We start from the raw sequence: 19,134 nt of genomic DNA, 5'->3' as shown, positions 1-19,134 counted from the left end.
TGTTATTATAAACTACACTGTTTTGCCTGTGATTTTATCAAGCCTGTGCAACAACAAAAGAACACATTCTTGAAGCAGTGAACTCAACAGACTCAAATAATATATATTAGTTTACCCTCAGGTCCTGGATCCCATAGTCTTTCTTCACTGTGATTTGGAGAACCTCCAGGGAGCAGATGTATGTTGCCAGCCTCAACAAGCTTTGTTTGTCACTACCACCTACTCCAATCAGAAGTGCATAACCTGTAGGGGCTTCTAAGATATGACTGATCTGGCACCTGATGGCAAAAAACCCCAATAACATAACATTACATAACATAGGCTTCAAAATTGTTAGCCAAGTTTCTCAGTTTCTTTTTATTGTACCAAGATTGCGTTTTAAATTTTTTTTTCTTCCCACCCTTCTTTCTTTTTTGTCTGTTTGTGTGGTAATGTGCTACTGACACCTAAAGGTTCATTAACTTCACATCGGCATTTTTTTTTCCCCCAATATTGGAGCAAGTGGAAAGAAAAGCTGTTTTCCTTCGTGAAATATTGAAGGTCTGCACTAGCCTCTTAAAATGACCAGAGCTGTCTGGTTGCTCATTCTTTACACTGAGCTGCTCTCCAAAGCATCATTCCAAGATCCTGATGGACCCTGACTGGACTCAGAATAAAGACCTAGTTAACGTGAAGGGAGGTTGACTGATCTTTAACAGCACGTGAGAATTCCACATCTGGCAGTTTGCACCACAAAGACTGAGGGATGATGAATCACTTCATGAAAAATATGCATCAAGCAGTAATTTACTCTTGTAATATCCAGCCCAGACTACTTAGCGCATGCTTCTATTTGCCGATCATGGAATACCATAGGGTGAATGGGGCCAGATGAGAATCTGGCTCAAAATTAGACAAGATTCAGGTGCTAAAATTTTCAAACGTAAGTAGTAAGGCAGTTCTTCCCCCCAAAAATACATTTGAGACATTAAAGGGAATATATCCATGAATAAAATATCAATTGCAGGATAAGTATCTAAAAATTATTTTCAAAATTTCATTTTTTTAAAAATCAGATACAGATTCTAAGGGATTACAGCCTAGTATTAGCAGACCAGAGCCTAGATACAGCATGTTGGACTTCTTTGCTTCATTTTGCTTCCATGTATCCATGAAAAAGAAAACAGAAAAGACAACCTCCTCGTTCTCTTTATGTCTCATGCCACTGAAAAAATCATCCTTGAAAAAACATCGATAAGAACTTTCTTAAATAAAGGGATAATGTGCCTAATCTGGTTGCATCTAATAAAGAAGTAGAAACCTGTTCAACCAAAACATTACTGGAAGCCAATTCTCTTTGACCTCACTGTAGAACTTTGTCAGCCTTATTCATGATTTCACAATGGATCCATAGAAAAACCCATAAAAGGTGCCAAAAAACTTTACAGGATTTAATTTCACATACACTTTTCTGGGCCTGCCAAATTGTAAGGCTAAGACACCCTGCCACTTTGTTTGCCAAACTGAGATACTACTCTCGGTCACTAAACTTCAGAGAGAAGATAATGGCTTACCAACATTGTCAAGCAAAACTAGCGATACCTGAGAAGGCTTCTGTCTGCAGTTCTGATGATTATCACATCAACCTCTAAATCAGCGGAACAAAATCTACAGTCCCTATGAAAGATCCATATGATTATCTTTGTAATATGAGCTCTTTTAAAATCCCCTGGGAGAGAAGCTTCTACAATAGACTGCTTTGTCAAGAGTGCCTTCTTTTATATAGCTCCTGCCTGAATATGTGCGAAGTGAAAAACGATGACGCTGAAATCCTAGTCCAACTCAACAAGAAGAAAAGGTTCCATGTTAAATAATTTGACACTGCAAATAATAGAAACTACTTTAACAAAACTAAGCTCTGCCAGCCTGAGCCTCTGTCTCTTTCTAGAAATCACTGATATTACACATGACCAGAACGACTGTAGAAATTGAAGAAAGATTACAAATAATGACAAGGAGCAGCAATGAAGTCTGTGCCTAATTTGTTCAGCAAAATCTTCACTTTGCCTTCTAAAAACTGGTTAGTTTTCTTCCGTGCAGGAAAACAAAACAAATGTAGTTAATCAGATTTCAGAAACAGAAACTGAGATTTAGGGCCATGATGGGTACTAAGATATTGCTCAACATAAGAAAAACAACTTACATTAAACTGAGATAAGAATACATATGGAAAAAAACCTATGGATAAATAAATTAAAATAAATCTATGATGACACTTCGAAGTCTGGACTGGTTTAGATTTTAAAAAGTACAAGGCTAGGCAGCAAAGCAACTTTAAGTCTGCCTTGTCCTTGTTTTGAATTAATCTAATTTTAAAAGCATTTTCCCTTTCTTGGAAACAAAAAGATAAATATTACTTTTCTTATAAAGGCCTGTTACATCATTAACTAATTAAAAGATAAGGCAGACAGAGAATAAGTGGTGTTAATTTCCTTGCAGCACAAAAATGGACGAATGTCTGTTTAAATAAACAAAATGGAGGTTAGCTTTAATATTGAGCCACAGGCTACTCGTCCATAATGGCACCAATAAAGTATATTTAGCAGAACTATTGCTGCATGATGCCCTCGCATAAACCTTCCACATAAGAGTGTTACGAGTCTGCACTGCAACAATATCTGAATGGTGAAAAGCAACAACTTTGCAAACATTGGTACCATCATGAAGAATTATTTGCTTCCTTTGTAGATATTCCACTTAAACATACTGCGTGGCATCCTCAAATACAACTAGGTTAATAGAAGCATGCATTTCATTGTAGCTAATCTAAGAACTCCCCAAGTATGTTCCTCAGCAGTTTCCACCCTTTCACTGGCTTGTAGCAAGGGTCTGCCCTGCCCTTTGCAAAATGACAATAGATGAGTGGAGATTGCAGCAACGCTTGGTCTTCTACATTCTACCACATAATGAGAGAGAAAAATAATAGTTAAAAATGCACCAAACACAGCACATGAAAAACATTTTCATGAAAAAACAGTCCATTAGTGACTGATGTTCCTATGCACTGAAAGACTACAAGTAGCTACAAGTATGGGCTCAAAGCATTTGCACAGTACATCCAAACAGACAGGCTCCAAGCAAACTACTGGTAAAGCTGTCTATATCTTTAATTGTTTGTGTCTAAACTACTTTAAATTAAGGAACAATAATTTCTTTGTGATAGGAAGTCACTGCTCAATGTACAGGGTGTTTCAAAAAGATGGACCCCATTTGAAATCACTGTATTTCTGCAACCACGAACCACCCATGAATGAAACTCTTAGCACTTGAAAGGGCAGGGCATAGAGTTTCAGAGGTTACCAAAACTTGATAACTCATTAAACCATTTGTAAATTTTTGTGTAATTGTAACATGTTGCCATCATGAAATATACTGAATTTGGGTCCATCTTTTTAAAACACCCTGTAGATTCAAATACATTCAAATACTCCCAAATACTCCTAAGTTTCCCATTTGGGTGTCCTCATTCCTATCTTTTCACTCCTTTTTTACTGGCAACTAGAGATTAGGAAGGAAGGGGAAAAAGGACTAGTAAACAGAGTTGATGTTTTCCGGTTACCATTTTTTGTCAAATAAATTCAAATATTCTCTCCCTTTTTCTCTCCTTGCCTCCCTCCCCTGCCCCCCATGCCTGCCACTTGTCAGGAAAACTATTTTCTTTTTTAAAAATCAAATATAAATGCATTTAATACACTCATTTTAGCTCATGTTTCTGCTGCTTTGTCTGCTGCAAAATTAGTATACTTTTAAGTGAAGAGTAGAAACAGCATTGTGGTTCTCACTTGTTAATTCATCCTTGGTATTGGCACCAACAGACATTAATTCCAGAATAAACTGTATATGCAGTAGTACTATACAATAAGTGACATTATTTTGTCTTCCTTGTGCCATGTCTGATACAATGAACAATACTGAGAGGTATTATATTTCGTTATGTATGACAGGTTAAGGAAACAAGAGCATACATAACAAAACAGAGAACATGAAGGCAAATGAACATACTTGTATCTTAGCTTATATTTGAAGTGTTTCCACTATGAAAATCAGAAGGGTGTATTGTACCTCATCCCCATACAGCAGAAAGAACAAAGTGAAACCTGTCTTGTATTTTCCAGTGTCTTAACTCTTTAGTACTTTAATTCTGATAACAGATACTTCTATTTGGATAACCAACAGTGCTCACAGTTCAAAAAGTACATGCTGTTTTACTGACATGCTCTGAAGCCCAAAGAGAGACTGCAATTTAAAATTATTTGAAAAATTACTTAATTCAATTTTTTAATATATATGCATACATATACACATACATACACAAACTTAATACTCTAGTTAAACTATTCAAGGAAAGAAAACTAATAAAAAAGGAACAAGTAGTAAAGGAAAATAAAAGCATACTATTATTGTGGTTTGAAACACAGAATCAGGAAACAGAAAATGAAGACTGCAACTTGTTCCCACATATCCAGCGAAGAACATGAAGAGTCCTGTCCACAGACAGGTTGCCACCTCCCCATTCTGGTGAAGGCTCAAGTGTTTGCTTTAAGTTACTAACAACACTGCAACAGTGATACTTGACAGTCCTCTGTCAGTCAAACGTTACAGTCGAAGTAAGAATAACCATCTCTGAATCTTCTCAAGGGGAAGCTTCCTTGGTTCCCCTTTTTCACTTACTCTGCAACCTGGTTTTCCTCAGTGAGGAAGGCGTTTGCATTGGGGGCTGAGGAGAAAAAGATTGCATGCTACTGCTACCTACAGTTCCAGTAAACGAGACCTTCCACCACCCAGTTTATGACTTGCTGGCATTAGGCAAAATGCTTTCAAGCTACTGACTTACCTCAAAATACTTGTGCATAGTGTCCATCATCATTTTATCAAAGAAATTACAGTCTTCGTTTTCCACCAGTATATGCCCATAGACACGTGCTGATGCATGAAGCCAGAGACACTGAAGATCATTTGGTCGCTGTAAACACTTGGGTGTAGCAAGCAGAATGCGCTAAAGATTAAAAAAAAAAAAAAGTTATCTAGTTAAGTGCTGTCATGTGAGATAAAATAGCCTACACTTAAGGAAGACTAACTGATATTCAGCAAAGATATTAATCATCCTGAGTAGATACCCGATACACATTGTCCTTGAAAGTATATATTCTTTAAATAAGTACCAGAATGTCTATAAATTAGCAAGTTCTCCAGTCAACTGAGTGTGCAAAATATAATTTAAACAAATGTCTCCTCTTCACTGACTGGCACACTTACTTGACTCATTACGGTTTGATGCCCTTGTGCAGTACAAGACACAGGGAAGTATCAGCACTCCCAGGATCTTGCACGTTCACTAGTTTTGCAATACCACTCAAGAAAACAGGATACAGATTATCACAACAAAATTAGCACTTCCCCAACTGTCACCTCAAACTTCCTTCCTTAACAAATTCCACACCAGAATGGGTACAAATGTGCATGACGGCCAGTGCACCCCTATCAAACCAAGGTAACTGTTGTAATAGGAGACCTGAGAAATTCATACCTCCTTGCTAATGGTTTGTGATGATCCATGGGGTGGGCAGGCAAGAATATTATGCAACAGAACAGAGCTTCACTCCAAGGAACAGAAAAGCAGGTAAAACCAAACCAGGATCAGATTCACCTGAATTTACAAGAGGGACCATTATTTGTGGACCATGTTATATCCTTCCCTCATTTTTCTCTTTAATCCCTGGACTGGTGTTCGGCTACTGGTTTCAGCTCCTGCTTCAGAGCTTCTTCAATATCTGTTTCACACTCCCTAATCTCCAGAAAGTTGTCTTCCCTCTGAACAAATGTTGACCTTCTCTTCTCAAAATTATAAGTAAGCATAGTGAACTTTGCAAACCATCGCTCTAGTTCCACTAAATATCTTTTCTTTCTCAGCTTTCTACGCCTTTACTCTACCTGACCATAGTCACCTCAGGGCAGGGACTATCGTCTACTTTGTACAAAGGGCATCTCTTCTTCATCAGTCCACAGACCAATGTGCATCATTAAATAATCAAGAGCAGCAGTAATAAGAGTGTTGCTAGATAGAAAATTAACCCATGATACAGACCTGGAAGATGTTGGAGAGGTCTCTCATGTTAAAGATAGAGTGGAACTTAATAGCAGTTGTTGGGACATTTTGAACCACTGCCTGGTGAAGCCATATGGCTGCTTTTACTACGGCTGGAATATTCTTGATTACTGATGGAGTAAAAGCATGTTGCTGGAAGTGGAAGCAAATGATATTGCTATAGATGGTAGCTGGGGAATCTGAAGAAGGGAAGTTCAATACAAATACTGCAAAATGTCTCTGAAAATGAAAAGGGAAAAAGAGATGAAGATTCTACAGCATCAGACAGCAGAGCCAATGAAATGTTAAATTAAGTCAATGAAATGTTAAATGACAATACAGCCTGGTGAAAATACAGTTACTTCTGTGTCACAGAAAATACTTCATTTCCAGCCTCATCCTTGATGCAGTTCCACAGCAGCTGTATATCTGCCTATGAGCCCCAAGGGCACATCTGCCAGATGAAGGACCACATGAGACAACAACTGGTATGGAATTCAGGGGAATCTCAATATAAGAATATGTAAGTTGTGTCTCTTTCTGTTTAGCTATAAGAACAGCAGGATTTTGAACCTAGGCTGAGTTTCAGACACTATGTTTTCTTCTGTCCCCTTTTGTTGCCTACCTATTGCAGTTAAAAGCTAAATAGTAATTATTTCATGTATTAAATACAGGATTGCTATAACATGACACTTCAAATCATACCTGGAGTCCAGGGTTGATAGTGAAGCTGCCAGCAATTGGATTCATACAGGCAATATAATGATGGTTATTAATTTCTTTAATAGTTAGCTTCTGCCTATCATACCTGAGAAAGAAAATGTAGCTTGATTAGTATTTCTGACAAAATACCATGCATTTTCCAGGCTTAACCTCAGTTGAAGAACCAAGATTTCTGCCCTATAGGAAAACTGGAATGCAAATGGCCATGGAAGTATCAAATTAGGACTGACATTTTAAAATCAAGGAAAACCTCACATTTTCTATTACATAATATTTTGTTTAACATTTTTGTTGAAATGAAGATGTTGCATTCTCACAAAACATTCTGATGACGAGACATTTTTTAAATGAAACTGTCTCCAAACAAACTTAGATAAGTACAACATGTTCAAAGGAAGTTAAAATCAATTTGAGAATGGATAGAGCCATCAAAGACAAGAGCAGACAAAATTAACAGATCTCAACAAGAAAAAACATACAGCAAGGATAATCACAGAATATGAGGTGACACGCTTAAAAGTTCAGTCTTTTTTTTTTTTTTTTTGCAGCATCATCCAATAGATACTGTTTCCTCTCTTCAAATGACACAGCTCCAGGTGAAATAAAAGGAGGTCACTTAAAAAAAACCAACCAATGAGGCTTTCAGGAGCTGACTATTTGAGTTCTGATTGCCCATCTGAAGACAGAGTTTTGTTTCTTTGGAAGTTAGCATGCAACTGGACTAGGCCAAACTGGTACCATTTTGAAAAACAATACTGTAAAAGGAAAACTCATAAATAATGCAGCCTTTCCCTGCTTAAATGAACAAATCTGTCCCAGAACTTAATAGTATAATGCATTCTCTTTCGTTCCATGCATTTGCAACAAATTTTACTCTATTTTATAATTCTCAAATAGTTATGTTTAAAACTCCTAAGTGGCGTGGTCAACCTTTTTCCTAATTGAATTTGTCTGGTAAAATTGAGATTTAAAATTTTTGGTTTGGTATTGTTTCTAAAGAAACTATTCAAAACAATTCACAAGAAAGAAGCATCTAGAGTTTCAAGCAGTAGGGGCTTTTAAGATCTGAAGTTTGAAATCGTTGTGAGAAAACAAAAAGATTCCTGGCTAGAACAGCCTATAGCTCTGGGAAGAAAACAGAAGTGCACGGAGACATTAGCTTTGCATGTCACTGAATTAGACCCTGTTGATTTTTCCGAGCTAGAGGTGCTTCAGAGTTGAGCATTCACTTCCTTTTTTCTCTTTAAATCTTGTTCCTTAATAAGATATTCAGCTGCTGCCAGGTACCATTCCGTCATGAGAAGCAGCATTAGCTAGTGAAAAGCTTATATGAGTCAACCGAATCTGCACTAAAAGATGCAAGAACAGTACAGATGTTATTGCCTCACCTTGGTCACAGTTATAGTCAGATCACAGTGTACATGCCAGTGAAAAGAACCTTCTGTGAAACAAAAGTTTTAAGGGTATTGGTAAAATCCTTGAACACATGGTGAAGAAGCAGACAACTGAGTAGGTACTCTCAGCCTCCTAATACCACTGAAATATGGCTGGTTTTTGCACATGTCTGCCTATCTGTCCGTGCACCTTGTTTTGACAATACACAGTCAGCTGGTTATATGCATTGTTCTTTTAACGTCTAATTAATTCTCTTCTTTACACACTATTTCACCCACAATGTATTCTTTCTATGTTGTATGTTTTCTTAATGTCACATAGAACTGAAATGCTTGTACATGAACAAGAATCTAATACGCATTTATAATAACAAAGAAATATTTACACCAGACATAGATCCTTCTGCAACAGAATGAAACCAAACACTAATCAGTTGATTTTAAACTGAAAACTCTGTCTTTTCACAGACTCTGGTGAAAGGTTACTAAGACATTTTAACTGCCAAAAAATCAAGTTGTCCTTAAGAAATTAAGAAGAGAACTACCTCAATTGCCCAAATCAACTTAATTGTCCTTCAGTGGTCATCTTCTGTTGTCTTCTTCTCATGACAGAGAAGCAGCATTCATTTGAAGGACTATCATAAAGTTTCTGTGGAATTTCTCTGTTATGTTTACAGGGTGATGAAACGACAGAGGGTGGTATAGGCTGCACCTGGCAAGCTAGAATTTAGGAAATCACTTTCTGTATCTCAGACATCCCTGTTCTTACAGGTCAATTGACGGGGTCAACGTCCAGCAGCTCCATCAGGAGCAGCTGAAGGTTACTTCCCTTCCTTGACTCTCTAGAGCCCCTTCCCTTTCTTCCTTTTTCCTAAAACTGTTCATGACCTCCAGGGAGAGTATGCTTTTCTGTTTAAGCAATTCTCCTTGAAGCTTTCTGTTTCTATGTAGTTAGGGACCTCAATACAAAAATTATAGTGTCACATTAAATAAGAAGTAAACACTCACCAGTGTCCACAATGTGTATGTTGCCAAATCAAGGCATGAGGTTGAACTGTTCCATACGTATCCACTTCAGACATATTCAAATCATCAATAAAATAGATAAGTTTTTTATTTCCTACTGGACCACAGTTATGACCAACTTTTTTCTCCAGCTTTTTTCCAAGTATCTCTGAAATGTAACATAACGTACATAAAAATTATTACCATGTCAAGCAATACCAAAACTAAACAAAATCAAGAATTTAAAATCATGCTGGCTAAAATTTATGAAACATTTTACCACATACAAAGGTTTTTGAACTACTGAAGTCCTTAATAATCAGTGAAACTCAGAGTGACTTTGAAAAAACATCACACTGGGATTCTGAATTCCAGAAGAGTCCTATTGATTTAGTTGGTTGACTGCTTCACAGCTTGACAACCTCACTGCATATTCATCTGCATCCTTTGGAAATGAAAGGCTTTGCATGTGAAATCCCCAGCTATCCCAACACTGAGCAAGTTTATCAGCGAAGTATGTTATTTTCTCCTTCTCTTGGGAAGGATTGAACAAGAACTTTACCATACATAAAGTGCAAAAATATGAATGAAAAATATCATTTAATGAGGGCATTTAACCAGGAAACTAATGTGATGTCTCCCATACTGAGGAATATCAAGCTGACTGTATTAAACTTCAGCATATTCCCCAAAATGCAGTGCTTACATGATGCTGAATACAGACTATCAGATAGAAAAATTACTACAACAGTGAACAAATTAATTCAAATGCCCCTACATATTTATCAGAACTGTAAAACCTTGAGATGTAAATTTTGAGTTTATACAATTTTTATTCAATTGCACTGCTTCCCTTAGAGGTGTAAGGAAAAGAATAACTCCAGAAAGCTCTAAGTCATCTTGAAAATACAGAATGTATTAAGCATTATTAAAATATTGAACTTTGCTACGATGTGATCCTCAACTTTTGCCACTTAGTGAAGTATTCCACAGATTCGCAAGGATTCATTGTCCATGGAAGCTTGATTTCTAATTGTACTTTTTCTATTTAGTGCATGGAAATAAGAACCTGCAGAAATCATTAGGAATTTATTAAAACAGGACTAGAAACCAACAATCCCATCTCTCTTCCTTTCGAGATTGTGTATTTTTGTTGTCTAAATGATTACATAAATGTTTTACACAAATGAAACCACAGTAATGGGTAGACTTTGAGGACAACTTTTCAGCATATCGCAGTGACTGGGGCTCTAATCTTCAGCAAGTAGCCAGATTTCAAAAGCTCCCTCTGTCTCATTCAGAGCACAGACTTGAACCAAAGGCAGCTATGAAACATTTAGATAGTGGTTACAATCCTTACTGCACAGAATATAATTTAATTCAGATTTTCTAAGCATGACATTCCTCACTCAATACTGCTGAGCAAGAATAAAAAGATTTCTCAAAAAATTTGTGCATCTAGCCCAGATTTATGGTTTATATGGTTTTACAGTGAAATAAATAATCTTCAAACCTTAATAGTGATTCTGTCTGTCCAATTCAAGAAAGGTAACAAATGCTTCCAAGGACATTTCTGTCTAGTTGTACACAGATAAAAGGATGGTTACTGACTGGACAAAGAAAAGTAAGTAGGTAAAAATTAAAGGTGTGCTGGAGAACAAGACAGAAATGTAGGACCTCCACATATTTGCAACTGGATGATCATAAATTCCAGGAGGAAAAACTGTGCCTGCACTTATCCTATTTTTCTACCACAAAAGTGTAAAATCTTTTTGCAGAAACTATATGCACATGAAAGGTTTAAAGTATCTTAATTACCTTAAAATCTTAGGTGAAAGAAAACTTTCTTCTTCTGTTAGCTGAGGTACATATATACCCGTACTTTTAAACCCAAAATTAGGAATACTCCTTTTTGATTCTTAACCTTATCTAAATGTTAGATCATGTCCACAATTACAATCTATAACTCCTAATTTTTAAAATACTTCATTATTACAATAGGGAAATATATTGTATTAAATTCCATTGTACATAAATGCTCACGCAAATCTCTCCTCTGTGGCACTGTTCCAAATTTCGGTACTATTGAAGACCCCAAACTTAATGTACCGATATTAGTTTGCATCAGAACCTGCCTCCATCAAGTAACACTTTGAAATTTTCTGCTGTTCTACAGGCAGAGTGGGTGAGTCGTATGCCTTGGGGGAATGCTAAATAAAACTGAACACTACATGCTAATCTCACCCACTCTAGCAGATACCTCAAAAAAGTTATGTGGATACAGATAAGATGGGAACTGGCAGAAAATACTGCTGATTAAAAGTGATATGATCTGTAAGAAAAATCTTTTAACCTCTAAACTATGGAAAGAACATCGTAATGTAGTGAATAACTGTTTATGAATGAGTTCAGCTCTTAAGCTCTTCTTTTTGAACTGACACTTAATTTAAATTGCTTGTTTGTGCAATTTGATCTGAATGCCTCTTTCCATATTAAAAAAACCAAAATCCAACACTTTGCTCCAAACTATTGCTTGGAGTGATAACCTGACATGCATAAGGAAGGCATTTCAGTGTATCACTTGAATACATTTTATAGGAAGAAGCATTGGCACACACAAATACAAAAATAACAGACAGACATTTTGAGCTATACATGACAGTATAGAAGCATTCCATCACAGCTCATTGAAAAAAATGTTGTAAACACAACGGAAAGCAAACACAATATTTTTTTTTCTGAATTATCATGGAGTTCTTCACCCTCTGTGATTAATGGAGGGACTCGGCTGAAGAGCAGTGGGCAGAAGGAACTGCTGCAGACAACCAGAGGAGTTCACTTCTCTGTTCATCTCTTAATATTTCTCAGAAGGGGTGGTAGATGTTTTACAACACTGACTTAAAATCTGAAGGAATACTACTAACATTTCACAGCAAGTCCTTACGGGTTCATAACCTGTCAAATTTTATGTCACAGTACAGCTGACAGGTGTGAAACACTTGCAGAGAAAACCCCTGTGATGCTGACTTCACCTATTTGGTTTATGTAAGAAGTTTCCTGCAAGAAGAACACACAACCTTTGCTGCCTAAGAGCTCCTTTCATCACCTTCAGTTTGCAATGGAACGTGTTATGCTTTGGTGCTCCAGTGCACTGGTCATGGATGCTGCTGGAATGGCAATCATTCGCTAAAAAATCCCTCTCTAATCAGAGGAATACCTGAAAACTTTTTAAGGCTGACTCCCCATTGAAAGACCTATGACAGTTTACAACAGCTCATGATCTCACTCTGATGCACAGCAGATTTCTTTTCTCTTAATCTCTCTGTTCATTTTGAGAGGCAAAAAGGTGATTAAGTTCTGTTAATCCAGGATTCTATGTTAACACGAATTTGGAAACACTTCAAAGAATAAAATAAGGTACAAAGTAAACTGAAAGTGGTATTTGCTTATCTGACCTTAATACAGAAGAAATCAATACGAGATAAGAATGAAAAAGCAGGGTAAAAACTTATCCAATGGAGATTTGTGGATTTATATATATTTTTTTAAGCCTACTAACAAGTTGATCCTTTAGCAGCAATGTAGATTAGCTAGAAAATAAAAAAAAGATTGCAAATTAGTTAAATTAATCATTAAGCAAACTTAAATTCTTCTAAAGATTTTATCTGAAGACTTAAATTTTGGAAAATTTTTATAAGTGAGAATTTGTTGTCTTTCTTCTCCCAGACATATGAAGGGATAAGCCAGTGTATTAACTTATTTCTCTAGTGCTTTTTAGAGCTGTGAAAAGTGGTACAGTGAATAGGGCACATCATTTTTTTCTGTATAGTTGCATCAGTTCAAGTTACTGCAAGGATTAAAATAAAAAGGCAAAGAGGGCATATCCGCTGACAGCTGGGCTCTCCCTTGATTGTGCTGCACATGAAAAGCAGAAGAGACATGGAGCTTTAATGAGTCTACTTTACTTTGACTGTCTGACTCCTCTTGTTCCAAAAAGCTACCACCAGCATAACATTTTCAGCCAAAATACAGCCCCCTCTGCTTGTGTGTTGTCTTAACATTTCCTTTGCTCTGCTTCCATCTCACCTATGGAGACTCTTGTCTAGACAGGGATTGCCCTCCTCCAGGATTGCATGGTGCCCAGCAAAAACAAGCCCAACTCCTGACTGTCCTTCTTGTTACATCTACAGGCACAATGCAGGGACACCCAGGCCAGCCAAACCTGGCTCAAGGCTTCTTGTCAACATAAGTAAAGCCAAATTTTCTCTTGTCCACATGCACCAAGCAACTTGTGGGAGCACAGTGTCAGTATCAGCTTGTCCCAAACAGTTTCATCCTTCTCCTTTCCTCTTGCCCTCCCCAACATCACTACACCTCCCACTTTGTGAAGCAATGAGCTTGCCAAGACTCAGAGAATGACAGTAGCCAACAGCTGTGATGAGATCATAAGAACTGTGCAATATTTTTCACCTTTGCTGTTGAGGGAAGGTAGATTTCTTGGGTCTATATGGAAGTTACTCTGGAGCACTGCTGATGTTGTGCAGTGGCTGAGAGGGATATTAACCAGGAGGTAGTCTTCAGAGAGAACAGCAAATCTATCACTTAGAAACAATGATTTTCCTACTCCAGCATTTCCAAAAACCATGACTGTTTTGCCCTTTGTTAAGAGTAAAACAATGAAATATTTGAGATGCGTAGTCTCAGATATGTGAACAAAGATTGCCTGTAATTGAAAGGGAAAGAAAACAAAATCATCAAACACTTGCACAGTACAGTTCAGCTTTAAAAGCAAATAGTAATTTCTGTCTCTTTCTGGCTAGAATTGATTCTAAAAAGCAATGAAATGGGATACACCATTCTATCATTCTCAAACATAATTACTAGAACAAAATGTTCTACTGGATTACCTTTTACACAGCCTTTCTACTTGAAAATTTGTATTCCATTTCTTCTAGTAGAAAGATTTTGAAATCAGGTTGTAGCTGAAATGTGTTGGTTGCACCTCAGCTTTTATAGAATGCCAGCCTCCCAAAAACTGGTGGCAAAACAAAGGTTGGTGCAACAGGTAGTTGGTTTAATTTTTCAATTAGTATTTCCACTTACTTTTTGGCCTAGCTTTCAGCATACCTAAAACTTTTGGGGCAAATTGCTGGCAATAGACTAGCTTTACTTACTGTGAACACCTAAAATCTTCATTGCCTGATAAAGCTTTATTCTCCAGGCTCTGTATTTCCCTACCAAGTAGTGAACCTCAAAGAGAACTTGTTAAGGATAGCTGGTAATGGATAATGTCTTTTGATGGTCAGCTTCATGTTTCTATGCCCACAAACTTCCAATCTCCCCATGAAAATTCCTACTCATCTAAGCATTTAAAAAGACCACAAGTTAATGCAATCAAAACACCATGAAGCATTTGAGAATATTCTATGCAAAATACTGAAAAAAAGAGCAAAAACAACCAAACCTCAAAACAGAGGCAGTGGCAACCAATAGCTCATGATTTCTATTTCTCCACTGACAAGTATATTTCATACTATCATAACTTCTCTAATTTATATCCCGCAAATATAATGCTAACTTTGTAATTTGATCAAGAACGTAAAGGAAAGGTGATAGCGATTTACTTCCCCGAGACCTCATACACTTCTGTTAGTATGAAAAGAATTTACCTGGCAAAAGAATACCTGTGTATAAAGCTGACAACAGAAACACTAACATTTTACTTCAATTGGTGGTGTACACCTGCTGCGGGCATTATTTTCAATGATTATATAGACTTGGAGACTGAATTTCTCCTACTGTGGAAAAAGGGTATAAACCACTAACAAACTGAATACAGTGTGTCTTTAGTAGTGCTTTAATAATATAAAAATCAGTAGAACTGTATTGTTTATACTCAACACTCAATTCAGTACTTGGCCCAGATAGCATGGATTTATCCAAATGCATCTAGGCGGTGTTACTTCCAGAACATTTAAGATTATGTCAGAAATGGTGACAAGGCCATAAACCATCCCTGTATCTAGCAATGCTCAGTGTGCGGTCACTGGTGTGCACTGTACCTGCAGGGGTGCATCTGGATCCACATCAGGACTCAGGACCTCATCCACCCAGGGCAGGAGCTTCCTTGTCTCTGGATCAAGGTAATAATTGAGCACTGTGTCCTGGGATGGAAACTTCACTGCCTTCATCTTCTTATGCCACCAGCAGCTTAATTCATCTTGGTAATCTGAAAGCTATAAATGACTCTGCTCCCTACAGTCAAGTTAGCTTATTTACAGATGAGCTCTGATAGCTAAAGTACACAGTACCACAGGCCAACAAATCAGATGCATGGGCCATTGCTCTCTACTCCCTCAATATTAATGAGTAGAAACCTGCATATACAGCTTTATATCTGTTTAAATATGTAGGTAGGTGTGTGTATATATGTAGTTTTTCAATATATCTGGTTTTCAATATATCTGTTTTTCAAGCATGGTGAGATACTGTGGTCATTTTCATTAACTTAACTGATCTTGAGAGAGCACCCCACCAAAAGCCCAAATGCAAGAAAAAACAGAATACATTTCATAGGTCTCTCTGGGGAAATCCATTGGCACATTTTCAGGGATCAGCAAACAATCCAGCAGAGAACAGCGTTTGCAATAAATAAATATGTGAAGAGAGTGACCTGGGAGTCTTACTCCATTGGAAGATGACAGTGACCTCAAGAACGTATTTAAATTTAAGTAGTGAGACTGCAACTCCTTGCTGTGCTTCTTATTGTCTAGGAGCTCCTTTCAGAGGTCAAAGGCATGAAGAGGTCTTCTGATAAAAATGTACCAAAATACCTTCATTCTGCTCTACCCAAAGCAAGGTATATGAAGAAGATGACACAGCTCAGTCATGTACATTATGGCAAATTCTCAGCACTCATACTCAATGATTAGTTTACTCCTCTCATATCGACTTATTTAGAAGCAGGTAAACACTCAGATGAGTTTAGAATGACAAGGCATATTAAATACTTTTAAAATGTCAATGTAAGGATGTGCAGTATCAGATCATTTATATATGAAACAGAGCTCAGCTCCATTCTTTAATAACATTTAATAATGTAGGGCCTCATTATCAGAGTATGCGAGCAACTAACACTAATGAATTTAGAGAGCATTTAATTAGAGAGACACAGAATGCTTGTACAGAAAGATGAAATGGCTAGCCGTAAGCTACTTAAGACATTATTAACAGAAACAACACAAGAACTAAGAAATCAGCAAATTACGTGTAGTGCTGCAAATAGACTACATTTCTTCTTGTTACAGTGGACTGCCACAAACCAAAACCTCTGAATCACTTACGTCTCCAAAGGGTCCAGGTTTGATATATAAGAAACTCTCAATTTCGTCTCACATACATTTCAGATACACAGTAATTTTAAGCATTTTTACTCCTGCACAGTACCACATGCTTGGTGGATGTTTTAGAAATACTGTTTCTTAAAATGCAAGTAGTTTTTAATCCTAATGCATACCTGAACCATATTATTCTCAGGAATAGGAGTAACAGTTTTAAATCTTGTTCTGAGTTGTTCTAAGCAGGGAGGCACATATTTATCAAACAGAACAGTCAACTTAGCCTTTTCGGATTGGTATTTCCTTGTTTCTATCCAGCTGGCAACATACCTTCAAAACAAATTGGAAACCTGACTTTTTTTTATCAGAAAGAGGTTAAAAAAAAAATTTCTTTCCTCTAGCTTTGAAATACCAACTTCTGTTGACTTTTGAGAACTATTTGTGACTGTCTTCAGTGCAATGCACAAATATTACTGCACTGGCTGTAAGTCAGACATAAGTGCCAACAGCCTTACAACATTTTTATTTGTTCACGCAAAGGTCATCAGGCTGCTGCATTTCTAAGAGCTATTATGACATTGGCACATGGTTACACTCCCTTTCCTTGACTGTATGTTTTATTCCAGGGAGGGCAGGAAGAAAGAACCCAGATGATACTTTGCTCCTGCTTTCAGGGGGCTAGACCACCTAAAAACAGGTGGGAACAAGAATTCTGTGTTTGATTTATGATCTTTGAGAACAGACTACTTAAAATACCAGTGTGTAAGATGTACACAAGACCGAGGATTACGTGACACCCAGGTTCAATGTAACTTGCATTGCAGGTATCTATAATTGTATATATAACTCAGTCTGACTGAAAAGCCTGGCTATATGTAATTGAAGACAAAACAGTAACCCTTCTCATCTGCTAGTTCCTATCACGACCAAGTCTAAAATTGCTTATCATTACGCTAACTATAGCACATGCTTCAGGTTAGCAGCCACATGCCTTCATATTCCAAAGGATTAGGAAATTTTATCCTCTGCTCATGTTCACACAGTATTAGTCAAACACAGTCTAAACCAATTATTTACTCATTGTCAGCTATTCTATTTGGGCAGTTTGTTGCCTACCGTTTCCATCTCTACATTCCTCTGTTTGCTGTGAGAGATTGTGTAGCCTCTCTATGTCCTTACCAGTCCTCTGATCTTCTTCACCCTAGGTGGGCAGCTTGTACAGACTCACGCTGCTTAATTAAATTCTCATACTGACAAGATTTCTCTGGGAAATACATGCACTGAAGGCTTCTTGTCCCCATGGCATACAGCTCTAACATAGACAGAACCAGCTGAAATGTTGATGACATACTGGAATGCTGCAAAAATTGAATTTTGACATGAAACAGCAGTAATGCTGTTTGAAAATAAAAGCATGGGCTGACAAATGTTAAAAAGATTCACTTACTACACTTTTTAAGAACTCCTTTGGATCAACTCAACAAATGCAAAAGGAAAAGATCACATTGGACTGCTTCAAGTTAATGTATTGTGCCTTGAACAACGAAATTCCCTTTTATACATGAAAACCCATATTATTGAGAAAACGTAAGTAATTTGCATGAAGTATAGATAGAAAACAAGTTAAAAGAGCTGTATTGTGATTCAAAGGAATAAAAGAAACCAAAAGCCAAGCCAATGTAAAGCAGTCTCCTTCACAGTATCAAAGATGGTGATAATTATTAAAAAGCTGTCAGAAAACAGTAGCCAAGTTATTTACTTCTTGCTACCGCCAAATTTGCATTACAAAAAGCACAGAGTCAGTTCACTATGTGTATTGGGTTTGTCTGGCAAGATTATGGTAGTTGGGAGGCTACAGGAGTGGCTTCTGTGAGAAGATGCCAGAAGCTTCTTCCATGTCTGACAGAGCTAGTGCCAGCCAGCTCCAAGACAGACCTGCTGCTGGCCAAGGCTGAGCCCATCAGTGATGGTGGTAGCACTTCTGGGACAACATAGTGAAGAAGCAGCGAAAAAAAAAACCCTCCGCAACTTCTGCCAGAGAGAGGAGTGGAAATACGTGAAAGAAACAACCCTGCAGGCACCAAGATCAGCGAGGAAGGAGGGCAGGAGGTGGTGCAGACCACAGTGATGCCAGCTGTCCCCCTGCAGCCCATGGAGGTCCATGGTGGAACAGAGATCTATTTGCAGCCTGGGGAAGACCCCACATCAGAGCAGGTGGATGCCCAACGTAGGCTGTGACCCCAAGGGAAACCTGTGCTGGAGTAGATTCTTGGCGTGGTCCCATGGGGATAGGAGCCCAGGCTGGAGCAGGTTTGCTGGAAAGACTTGTGACCCCATGGGGGACCCACACTGGAGCAGTCTGTTTCTGAAGGGCTGCACCCCGTGGAAGGGACCCACACGGGAATCGTTTGTGAAGAACTGCAGCCCATGGGAAGGAACCATGCTGCAGAAGTTCGTGGAGGACTGTCTCCCATGGGAGGGACCCCACGCTGGAGCAGAGGAAGAGTGTGAGGAGTCCTCCCCCTGAGGAGGAAGGGGCAGCAGAGACAAC

The 19,134-nt window shown here is 37.9% G+C and overlaps 1 protein-coding gene across 1 annotated transcript in view; it reads right to left on the bottom strand.

Annotated features, from left to right (window-relative positions):
- Positions 1-19,134, bottom strand: part of DNAH11 (dynein axonemal heavy chain 11) — a 135,374-nt gene that overhangs the window by 76,531 nt on the left and 39,709 nt on the right. The window contains 12 exon segments of the mRNA XM_065627906.1: positions 116-278; positions 2,492-2,497; positions 2,747-2,802; positions 2,804-2,935; positions 4,874-5,035; positions 6,125-6,364; positions 6,830-6,932; positions 9,250-9,415; positions 13,765-13,969; positions 15,309-15,501; positions 15,760-15,886; positions 16,759-16,913. Coding sequence (XP_065483978.1) covers positions 116-278; positions 2,492-2,497; positions 2,747-2,802; positions 2,804-2,935; positions 4,874-5,035; positions 6,125-6,364; positions 6,830-6,932; positions 9,250-9,415; positions 13,765-13,969; positions 15,309-15,501; positions 15,760-15,886; positions 16,759-16,913 — 1,708 coding nt within the window.

Source organism: Caloenas nicobarica, chromosome 2 (genome assembly GCF_036013445.1).
Source record: "Caloenas nicobarica isolate bCalNic1 chromosome 2, bCalNic1.hap1, whole genome shotgun sequence".
Taxonomy (NCBI): Eukaryota; Metazoa; Chordata; class Aves; order Columbiformes; family Columbidae; genus Caloenas; species Caloenas nicobarica.
This window is presented reverse-complemented; position numbering and strand designations above follow the sequence as displayed.